This window comes from Grammomys surdaster, unplaced genomic scaffold (genome assembly GCF_004785775.1).
Source record: "Grammomys surdaster isolate TR1022 unplaced genomic scaffold, NIH_TR_1.0 130, whole genome shotgun sequence".
Taxonomy (NCBI): Eukaryota; Metazoa; Chordata; class Mammalia; order Rodentia; family Muridae; genus Grammomys; species Grammomys surdaster.
Genome location: NW_021604588.1, coordinates 24,568,268 through 24,580,026, shown reverse-complemented (window position 1 = coordinate 24,580,026; position 11,759 = coordinate 24,568,268). Strand labels below are relative to the sequence as shown.

Sequence of the window (11,759 nt, the reverse complement as noted above, 5' to 3'; positions counted from 1 at the left end):
TTGATCCCGCATAGTGAGGTGGCCCAACATAGTGAGGTGACCCCGCATAGTGAGGTGATCCCACATAGTGAGGTGACCCCCACATAGTGAGGTGACCCCACAGCCAGGTAGCAGTGGTGGAACAGGCTCTCTGACAGCATTGCTCACACAGGTTGATCTCCAGAATGCGAAAGTCTAGAATCCTGCACAATTCCAAAGGCTTCTGAACAGTTTCCGGTCAGGGATACTCAGAGGGGACAAAGTCTGTAAGGAAATTCAAAACTCAAGATCTGAAGTGCTGGGGTCCCCGTGGTTTACATAAGGGATCTGAAGTGCTGGGACCCCCGTGGTTTACATAAAGGATATCCAGGACAGTAGAAACACTTACCTCACATTCAGTGTGGGGTCTGCTCTAGTGCTGTCTAGTGGCCAGTGTCCTGAGAAAAGAAGGTGAAGCCACACCTAGGAGTAGCTGCTAGCGTGGCCACTAATGCTTTAAATGTGTGGGTGCTGACTTCACTCTCACATCTTGCCATCACCCCTGAACTTTCACCTTATTTTGAGGAAATCAAGACATAGAGAGATTGAGAAATTTCTCAGGATCATGTAGCTGTGTGGTCGATGATAGGCTCTGACCTATTATGCTGAGACACTTGTCAGCTGAGTATATGCTCTTCGTCCTCCTCCTCTCTTTTCCTCCTCCTCCTCCTCCTCCTCCTCTTCCTCCTCCTCTTCCTCCTCCTCCTCCTTCTTCTTCCTCTTCCTCCTCTCCTCCTCTCCCTCCTCTCCTCCTCTTCCCCTCTCCCCTTCCTCCCCCCTCTTCTTCTTGGAAAAAGGTAGGCAGACTGACAGACATGCTTGATTCTTCCAGGTCACTCACTCCATCCCTGGTGTCTCCCTCTAGTTCTGTTGTTGTCCTATCCTGGCTAATAATAGCTCAGGCATGAGTCGGGTGGTGGGTGGAAACCAACAGACTGATCAGGACCCAGAGAGAGGCAGTTTCAGGGGGCAGAGTGTCTGAAGTCCTGGCCCAGCCCGGGCTGTCTCCGATCAAGGCTTGGTAGCAGGATGCAGAAGTTGGCATTGTCCTTGCCTCTAGGGTATCATATTGGCCCACCTGTTCTTGTTCTGGGGTCAGTTTCTATCTTACCCAGAAAAATTGAGTGTCCCCAAGGCATACAAACCCCCGTGCCAGTAGAGACAGCAATGATAATTTGTACAAACCTTAACAGACACATCACAGGAGAGATGTTCTGCACAGCTTGGGACTTAGCACTGTCTGACGCTGCCTTCTCTGTTGTCCCTTCTTTAGATGCAGCAGCCAGAGCTCGGCTCTCTGCAGCACAGCCTCTGCGTTCTAGCCAAGGGCCTGGGCCGCCTGCTGTGCTGGTGGTGGCTGGCCGAGCTGATGCTACACCTCATGTACATGCATGCCCTCTACAGCAGCATCCCCCTCCTGGAGAGCGTTTCCTGCTGGACCTTAGGTAACTATGAGAACTGCCAAGATCTTACATCTGGGGGAAGCTTGGTGTGGTTGATGAGGAAGGGTCGTGCCACGTGAACTGAGTCCTGGATGAGTGACCCTCTTCTTGGGATGGAATTGACAGAGTATGACTAGACCTATATCGTCACAAGAGGCTGCGTTCCACTTAGTGGGAGGGAGCAGAGTTGCTGGCCAGCTTAGGAGGCTGTTCTGTGAGCTGGAGCTCTGAGACCCACAGGCTGCACCGTTCCTTTGCCTGGGAGCTTCGAAGTTGGGTAGCTATAGGTCTGGATCCCATCTCTCTCAGACACGGGAGGGCAGCCTTTGGTGGAGCTTACACCTGTCTGAATACCTTCATCTAAAAAAAATGAGGCTTGTCCTGCAGAGCTACTCTGGGGGTTTAGTGAAATGCTGTGCCTTTTGGATGGCCCTCACAATATGTCCCATGTAGAGTAAGTGGTATATGTGTGTTCATGGGGTGTACACATGTCCTGTAGATACAGTAGATGGTATATGTGTGTACATGGGGTGTGCACGTGTGTTCATGCACATGTATGTCTCTGTTGGTCTCCTTTGCCTGTCTGCATCTTTCTCTATCCTTCTAGCAAGGTAGGATGGGAGTCTTACTTCCCCAGGAGGATACAGTCTCCAGGTACAGGATTTGTCTGGAGAAAACCATTTGTGAAAACCACTGTCCTTTATTCCTTTGCCCTAACAGCAGAGGCCACACGTACTGTGAACTGGTCTCCATCTTCCCTTACCCTGCTCAGCTCCTTTGGGGAACTCTTGCTTGGCTGGTCTCTGTGTGTAGAGGTAGTGAACTCTTGAAATGGACGACCTTATTCCACTGATAATATGTTCTGACCTGCTGTTTTGTACTATTAGATGTGAAAATTTTGGCCAGGAGCCAGCCACGTGTCTGAGTCCTTCCAGGATGTGTGAGACTCTGCTCTCATACACGCCCCTGGACAGGGACTGTCCGGCTCTTGTGCACATGCATGGTCAGACTTATACACTTATACCAAGTCAGTTTTCCAGCAGGGTGACATACTTTTTTGCTCCTCTGAACAGGGTTGAGTTTCCACTGCTTGTGTCTCACTGACACTTGATTTCGGCTTTTAATTTTGAAAGCCTGATGTATATGAATTATCTCATTGCTTCTGCCGAAATGCACGGGGTTGAATGCGTAGGACCCAAAGCCTTCTAAACTGTGCGCCAGAAATAAATCTTCCCTCCCTTAAGATCTTCTGAAACCATTCTGTTCATACCTATGCAAAGGCGAACAGAGCCTCTGGGAAGTGACCACTCATTTAGGGTCAGGTTGCTTCACTCATGTCCCTGTGGTTTACAGCATCTGATGCCCTGTGACCATGTGGTCCATGCGCTAACCATGACAATGGTGACAGCATTGCCTTGAAATGAATTGTCACTATTGTGATTTTTTTTTTTTTTTTTGCGACAGGTTCTCCCTGTGTAACCTTGGTTGATTTGGAACTCGCTTATGTAGAATAGTCTAGCCTCGAACTCACAGCCTCCTGAGTACTGGGATTAAGGGCCTGAGTCACCACATCTGACAGGTTATGTCATATTACCTAAGCAGTTTGGTTTTTAAAATGAAGAATCTTAGTGTCTCCCAATGGCATCCAATGTCCCCCAGAAGGCCAGAGAATGGCTTCATCGGCACATGTAGGAGATGCCACTTCTCCCCACGCTGATGTATTTCTTAAGGCTTTGGTAAGTGGAGTGTCTTAGGGCCCTCTTAGAGACAAACAGCACATCATACCTAGTAACTCCACCAGAATTTTCCTGCCTGGAACCATTCTTTTACTCCTTTATGATGTCCCTGACAGCATCAGACACTTTGCCACACACACCTGGGAGTCTGTGGTATTAGAGTTTCCAAACACTCCCAAGACGAACAATGCTGCCAGCTTCCACCCCCTTTGTAGGAAGTCTAGAATGACTGGTGTGTGCACCCGTACAGATAACTAGAGTTAGATTCTATGGAGTTCTTGTGTGCATGATTTTATTTTTACTTATAGTTGAATAGTATTCCATGGTGTATACGTACCATATTGTTATTGTCCATTCGTCTGTTGAAGGACTTTTATTTTGATTCCATCACCTGGCCATTGTGAATAGGGCAGTTATGAGCATTGCCAAGTGTCTGTGGAGTAGGGTGTCAAGTCCCTTAGGCATGTGCCAAGGATGCTATGGCTGGGCCATATGGTAGACTTATTTTCTGTTTTTGAGAATTCTGCATACTGATTTCCAGACTGGCCTCTTCAGTAATTTGCATTTCCCCTCCCAACTGCAAGGCTTTACGAATTCTCCATAGTAAACCCGGCTCCCCAATGCACACACACTTTAAATGCAAAGGTTATCTATCTGCTTGGAAACCTGAGAACTTTCAAACCCCTTCTCTCTCTGCTTTGAGTCTCATTCCATGCTCCTGTCTCAAACCTCGATTTGCTCTGCATACAGATTTTGCAGCTGGAGCACACAGAAGTTAGGCTGTCTTTTTATCTATGAATGGTAGGGAGAACAAGCCTCCAGGGCCTAGTGTGGCTCTGCAGGGTGGACTTGTCGGGAGCTCTGGTTGTCTCCACTACTTTTTTCTCAACTGAGCCATCCTACCAAATGCCCGGGGATCCGTGAGAACCTTGCAGAAAGCCCATTAGCTGTGTGATTGCAGGTTATGAACCCGTCACTTACCCTCTGTGGGCTCAGATGGGATGGGCCTTTCCCTTCTTAGAGATAAGTTATGTTTGAAGTTTTCCAAATGCGTGTCTGTTTATGGAAACATCTGGAGTTAAGACAGACTGTGAGGATTGCACTGATTGGGACTTCCACTTTCTGGGTGAACGCCTGTTGCAGAAAGGTGTGACCTTGTTGGAAAGCAGCGCATTCCCAACAGCCAGGCGGCTTCCCTTGGCTTCTCAAGCAGACCACAACCACGCTCTAAACCCATGTCCTTTGGTTTCTGTTGTGTCTGTTTGTCTGTCCTTTAGCCTTTTTCCTTGCCTCTGAGGCCCTGCATGCTGGGCACATCTTTAAACACAGCAGGCGTGGCTTCTCCTGGGTGCTTTTGTTAGTTGTTCCTTCAGGGTGGACAGCCCTTTCCTGTCTCTGACCCGCTTGTCATTCCCATTGAGTTTAAATGTCGCTCCCCCTTAGAAGCTTTCCCTGTGACCCAAACAGAAGCAGCCTCCCTGTGTTCCTGCACCCTCCAGGTTCTCAGCACAGGACTTGTCAGACCTCAGCCTCCCTTGGCTTCTATGTCTCCCTCCACACAGATAAGTTCCAAAAAGGAGGAACTCCACTGGGCTTTCCCACCGTGGCATCCCCAGCACCTCGGACAGCAGTGAGCTGGCTGACTCTACTTCTCCTTGTTAAGTGTGAGCAGTTCAGTTGGTCAGGCACACACCTCTGTTGTTATAAGCAGCTATTCCGGGACTGGGGAACGCTCAGCTGCTGATTGTGTGAGCACCAGGCTCTGAACTCGGATCTCCAGTACTCCTAAAAAGCCTGATGTGGTTTCCTGTATCTTCACCCGGCACCATGGGGAGAAGGATTTGCAGAGTCCTGAGGATTGCTGGGGCTTGCTAGCCAGCCACTCTAACAGAAGTTGTGGTGAGCTCCAGGTTTAGCAAGATACCCTGTCTCACGGGTACACCAGATGTCCTCCTCTGACCTCTAGGTATGTACATGTTAGCTTGTGTGCCCCCTACATGTGCACATACACCTGCACACACACCATGTGTTCTCAAGCATGTTTGGGGTCTGAACATGTGACTTTATGTTATACCTTGTGTTTGCAGATTGTTGGTTTGGAAAAACCACTGATCTCATAATTTCAATTGAAAAGATATTTTTTAAGTTAGTTAAATAATATAACAGGAATACAAATAGTTAAGAATAACAGGTCAGCTAGCTTGCTAACCCAAGGCCGTTACAAGAGATGCAGAGCAGAGAAACAAAGGTCAATTGAGTGTTCCGGGAATCTGTTCCCGTGGTGTCTGACTTAGCCTCCTCTGAAGAAACTCCCACCAGAGGTCCCAAGGACTTGTAAATTAGATTCAGCCAGATGGTCTGTTGGCTCAGATAAACATTCACACTGGGTCCCAAGGCCACAGGGACCAGAGACTATTCTCGTGAGATTTGTCAAACCTCTGCCTGAGATCTGCTTACACATATTATAGACATTTATAACAACCAATTGTGTGCGATTACCCACAACCCTCTCCCTCCCCCCAGCCTTTGTCTATAAAAACCCTAAGCTGTTAGATCTCAGGGTCGATGACCCCTGCTTCCTGCGTGGGGCACGTCGATCCGAAGCTTCGTACATAAAACCTGACTTATGTTATTACACCAAGAGATCTCTGGAGTGTCTTTGGGGGTCACGTCCTTCATGAGTCCCCCTTGGAGGGGTCTTTCACAATGTGTTTACCTAGAAACGGACAAGACATGGGGTTGATTCCCGGCACTCACATAGTGGCTCACAACCATCTGTAACTCCAGTTCTGGGAGAACAATGTCCTCTTCTGGCTTCCATGGACACCAGGCACACACATGGTATACATACATACAAACACACAGCTAACCACTATACACAGAAAAATAATAAATAAAATAAAAATTAAAGAAGTGCCAGGTGGTACCTCCAAAGACAGCCATGTCTGCAATCTCTATGGGACTGTACAGCCCTGTATGGAGACTGGTCCCTATGTCAGTACACGGTCCACCAGAGGACAGACAGCTAGGCTCCTGTGTCCTAACGGTGCAGGCTGGAGGGCAGCATCAGCAAGACAATCCCATGAGAAGCAGCCCCGTTCAAGGAGCATAGCTGCATCTGGGAGGTGATATAACATTTCAGCGCTTTCCTGTTAGAGAGAGGGAAAGAGAAGGAAAGAGAGGGGGAGGAGAGGGAGAAGAAGAGAGAGAAGAGGGAGAGAGAAAGGAACAGGAAAGGAGGGAAAGTTATCTGAATTAGTGGTTCAGGGTGCACATACTAGGAACGGCCAGGAGGTGGCAGTAGAAGCTCGCTGGTCTTTAGATGAAAAATTCTAGCACTCAAGATAAAATTTTATTAGCCTAGTATTTGGCCTCTCTTTAGAAGTTGACAAAGTATTTTGATGTGGTGGTGGCGGTAGTGGTGTGTATAAAGGTATGTATATGAGTGTTTATGTATAAATATATGCATGCGTATGTGTGTGTATATGTGTACATGCATGTGTGTGTGTATACACGTGTGAGTGTACATCTGTGTATGAGTATGTGTGCATATATATGTGTATATTGCCTGTACATGTGTGCATATGCATGTGCATGAATATATGCATGTGCATGAATATATGCATGTGTATGAGTGTGAGAGAGAGAGAGAGAGCGCGCGTGGGGGGGGGGAAGATGTTTTTGTATTTGTTGTTTCTATATCTGAGAAAAGAATATCCATTCTCATCCCAGCTTTCAAGATATCCCTGAATGTCCTCATGTTGGGCCTTTAGACTCCTTTTAATCAAATTCCCCAGTAAATTAACAATTCTCTATTAAAAGTTATTATTTCAGTTTCCTCAGGTCTATAGATTTCAAGCAGAATGAGTTTTTACCTAGAGACTGCAGACAGCGTCTCTTCATGGTGAATGCATGATAGGTTCAGGCACACGAGATGGGCGGGCGATGTGAGAAAGGAGGTTTGGCAGTGTGGGTGGACAAGGGGAAGTTCAGGTGAAGCAGAATACCTGGAGTGTCCTGGAGTCTCTTTCAAGGCCTTACCTGTGCACTGGTGGGGCAGAGTGTAGACACACCTGTCTCCTAAGGGAGAGCGGTCCAGGGTTTGGAAACTCAGAGTTCTGCTATCTGTATGACCATCAAAGTGGAATGCCTTCAAAGCCATCCACCTGCTTTTGCTAATTCTGTGACATCTTGAGGAGAAGGGAGATGTTTGACACTTGATAATTGTTTTGGAAAAACGAGGACACCAATGTTTGGCGGACAGCACAGGGCCCTCTTCCTCTTCTGTCCTTTTGAAATGTTAAACATTTAAAGGCTTGTTGAGATAAGGCTGAAAACATTAATTTTTATAAATTCTCTCCTTGGACTAGGATCCTAAGGTTATTTAAAGTTAATGTAGCGTGAACATGAAGGTTCTCTGGAGTTTACCACTGAAGAGATGGGCTGTTCAGCTTCAACTGTTCCGTGTGGTGAGAGGGTGATTTCATAGTGAATGCTTGCAGATAGGAAGAGACGCCCTCCTGACAAGTAACTGGAAGAGGGTGTTGGGTCCAACTGACACCAGCTAGTCCCTTCTACCATCTCCCCTTCCCCCGATAGCTCTCAGGATGTCATGGTTTTTGTTGATTGAACCCTAGAGATCTGGATTGCAGATAATTTCTTAGACACGTGAAATAGGCAAATCTTCTCTTTAAGCAGAATTGAATGGGGGATATCTGAGATTATCAGTGGTGCTGGGGAGATGATATTTCCTTTTGTGGAAGAATTCTTTCTTCCTTGAAGGGAACACAATAGAATCCCTTCATTTTGAACATTTTCAGTTCTTCTGCCACAGACTTTGCACATCATCTCTCCTGGGTAAAGCGACTCATCGGCCCCATTTGAAAATTTACTTCGCAGAGTCTCAGAATACTTGGTTGTGTGCACAGCTCTCTTTTTACCTCATGTTATCCCCTAGAGGCTTGTTTGGCTGGGTGTATGTCCTGTTATTTTGTGAGATCTTTTGTTTTAATTAAAATTTAAAAATTGGCAGTTGTACTGGCTGGTTTTGTGTATCAACTTGACACAAGCTGGAGTTATCACAGAGAAGGGAGCCTCCCTTGAGGAAATGTCTCCATGAGATCCAGCTGTAAGGCATTTTCTCAATTAGTGATCAAGGGTGGGAGGGCCCATTGTGGGTGGTGCCATCTCTGGGCTGGTAGTCTTGGGTTCTATAAGAAAGCAAGCTGAGCAAGCCAGGGGAAGCAAGCCAGTAAGTAACATCCCGCCATGGCCTCTGCATCAGCGCCTGCTGCCTGACCTGCTTGAGTTCCAGTACTGGCTCCTTTGGTGATGAACAGCAGTGTGGAAGTGTAAGCTGAATAAACCCTTTCCTCCCCAACTTGCTTCTTGGTCATGATGTTTTGTGCAGGAGTAGAAACACTGGCTAAGACAACAGTCTTGTACATGCACAAAGTGGATTTTGGTCATTTCTCTCCCTTTACTCTCTCTTGTCCACACTCCTTTCTTTCTAACAAGTCCTCCCCATGCCTCCATGTCACGTGTATCTCTCTGAGTTTAACTGGGGTTGCTTGTATGAGTGAGGGTAGGAACTTGTTTACTGGAGCACATATCAGTGGCTACACTGCCGGAGAAAAGGACCCCATCCCCCAGCAGCCTTTGACAGTCCCTCAGGGATGAGTGCGGTCTTGCAGCCCCTTCTATGTTGGAATGTTGATGGATTCAGTCTTGTGCAGGTCTTATTAACCGGAGTTCCAGTAAGTCCGTGAGTTCAGTGGTCATGCTGTGTGCAGAAGAAGACATCCTTTATGGCACCCTTCCCCCAGCTCTTAATTATTTCTGGTCCTTCTTCTGTGGTGTTCTCCAAACCTCAGAAGGAATGATGTAGATGTCTCATCTTTCTTCTCAGGCTGCAACCAGATATGAGTCACTGTGCTAATTGCTGTCTTCTGCAGTAAGAAGCTTCTTGGCGGAAGGTGATAGACACGCAGGCACTTTGACCACATTGCCTGTTTAGCAGTAGGTTTCATTTAGTTGCAGGTTCCCTGGGGGAGAGTGACGCCCTCTTCCTCCTTCTAAATGTGTGTGTGTGTGTGTGTGTGTGTGTGTGTGTGTGTGTGCCTGCTTGTCTGTATCCATGCCATGAGTGTGCTGAGCCTGTGGGGACAGAAGACAGTGCCAGATGTGGGTGCTGGGAGCTCAACCTGGGTCCCTGCAAGAGCAACAGATGCTCTAACTACCGAGCTGCCTCTCCAGCCCTCTGTGGGGTCTTTTTTTGATTGTTGTTTGTTTTTGAGACAGGGTTTCTTTGTATAGCTCTGACTGTCCTCGATAGCTCTGACTGTCCTCGCCTCTCTCTGTAGGCTAGGCTCACTTTGAACTCACAGAGACCTTCCTGCCTCTGCTTCCCAGGTGCTGGAATTAAAGGTGTGTGTTACCACACCCAGCGCTCTGGGGTCTTCTTAATGGGCATATTCTGGATTAGGTATGAGCTGATGCCAGTAGATTGTAATTATGTCCTGATGAAGAAGAGAAATAGAATTTATTGCCCTAAGCTCCTAATTTAGCATGCCTGTTCTGTTTACCGCCATACTCATGGTTTCTGTGTTAATATTTCCCTGTATTAAAATGCTTCAGGATAGACTGTGCTTAAGGAAGGTTTTGTTGAGTCTTCTTCGCTTTCACTGGCCACAGTTTGATCTTCTGCGTGAGGTGTAATGACAAAGGTAGTTGATAAAGCGGTGAACAATTAGGATTTACTGTTCTACAGAGGTAACTCTGTCCTCAGCAGGATATCCGTTCTTTGAAAAGAGAAATTGGTCATTTAAACCATATAAGAGGAAACATTTTAAAACTCATTTTAGATCTCAATTTTCCCACATTTAGGACCCAGAGAGTGAGCAGCTCGGCAGTCAACACCCCTCTGAGTTAATTCTGTTCCTTTTGACCCTGAGAGAATTAGCCAGAGGGTTAGAAGTATCCTGGCAGAAGACACAATTATCCAGGAGAAATTTGTTTTTTAGCTGCTGGGAATAGAGGGCTTCAGTTTCGTCACCTTCTCCTGCCTCCTGAGGAGAGTTACAGTAGATCCTGAAGGGTTAGACGCAGCTGCTGAAGTCCTGTTCGGGACACAGACATCATGAGGCCCAACTGACCTTCTTGACCTTGGCTGAGATCTTCCTTTGGGTTCTTGGTGGCTGAGGTCCTGGTTGTTCTTTCTTCACATCTGTCACTCCTAGGTGAGGCATCTCTGAGTGTCTTGGCTTCACTGAGCTTGAGTCAGGAAGGGGCTGCTGTTCCCAGGCGCTGACCTACACCTCCCTTGTTTCCCACAGTTTTGTTCTTTGAGGCTGGCTTGGTGAGGATCTCCAGACTGTTCCCTGTGTTTGCTTTTTCCTGCATACAATAGCCTCCTTTGGCATTAAACACTAGTTGGTTGCCCTGGCTTCTGGCCTGTTACATAAAGGCTCAGGTTCCGTGTCTACCCTGTGTCAGTCTGGTAAGTCAGGAGGCTCAGGTGATAGACCCTCTCATCTGATGGCTGCTGGGTACCATTACTGAATAGAATCTTAATTTATAAGAGATTTATTTTAAATTATGTGTATGTGTACATGTGTGCAGTGCCCCAGAGGCCAGAAGGAGATATCAGAACTGCCGGAAGTGGAGTCACAGATGGCTGTGACTTTCCATGTGGGTGCTGGGAACTGAGTCCAGGTGCCTCGTAAGAACAGCAAGTGGGCCTAATGACTGAGATACCTCTACACACGCACACGCACACGCACACGCACACACGTACTCTCTCTCTCAGACACACACGGGACTTGTAAGATGTAATGAAGAAGATGCTACAAGTGTTTATCTGTCCTGTAGTTTAAGATGTAAAAAAACAAAACCCAACAGAGTTGCAGCCCCTGGGCCTTTCCTTTAGTCACAGCTGATGACTTGACTTGAGTGGTTTTTCTTCTTATGTATTTCTTTTCTCCTTCACTGTTTTGTGTGCCTTGATATGCCTGTCAGTAGTTAGCCAGATGTGTGAGTTCTGGGGCAGGACTGTGTCCTACTGAAGGAGCCCTGACATCCACCAGGAGAGCTTCGGGACCCTGCTTTGTCCCTTCTGCTTGGCTGCCAAGCACCATAGGACACAGCCTGGCTTCCTGTTCTCTGGGGACCTGCACTCATCAGGGATTAGGGAGCAGGTTGTCTGTCCCAGTCATTGCTCTGGAGCTCTGGAGTCTGCTGTCGCTTCCCTTCCAAAGCACTGGTGTTAATATTCACCACCCTGGAAGCCCCGATGGCGCTCCCAGCACTTCTGTCTTATATTTTCCTTCCTTTTCTCATTCTTTCACTCACACTAGATAATATCCAAGAGGGACAAGATGCCAGTGAATGCTGGAACCCTCGGATAGTCCTAAGTACTATGCATAACATGAATGTACGTGCCTATCGTAAAGGTTCATTTACAAATTAGGCTCACCAAGAGACTGACAGGGAACAGTTACAACAGTGTAGCTCAGTGTGGGAGCTGGGGAGCTGGGGAGCTGGGGAGCTGGGGAGCTGGGGAGCT

General features: G+C 47.3%; 1 protein-coding gene across 1 annotated transcript in view; it reads left to right on the top strand.

The window, feature by feature from the left end:
- Hhat (hedgehog acyltransferase) overlaps positions 1-11,759 on the top strand; it is a 238,387-nt gene that overhangs the window by 55,695 nt on the left and 170,933 nt on the right. The window contains exon 7 of the mRNA XM_028760381.1: positions 1,292-1,463. Coding sequence (XP_028616214.1) covers positions 1,292-1,463 — 172 coding nt within the window. The remainder of the gene's footprint in view (positions 1-1,291; positions 1,464-11,759) is intronic.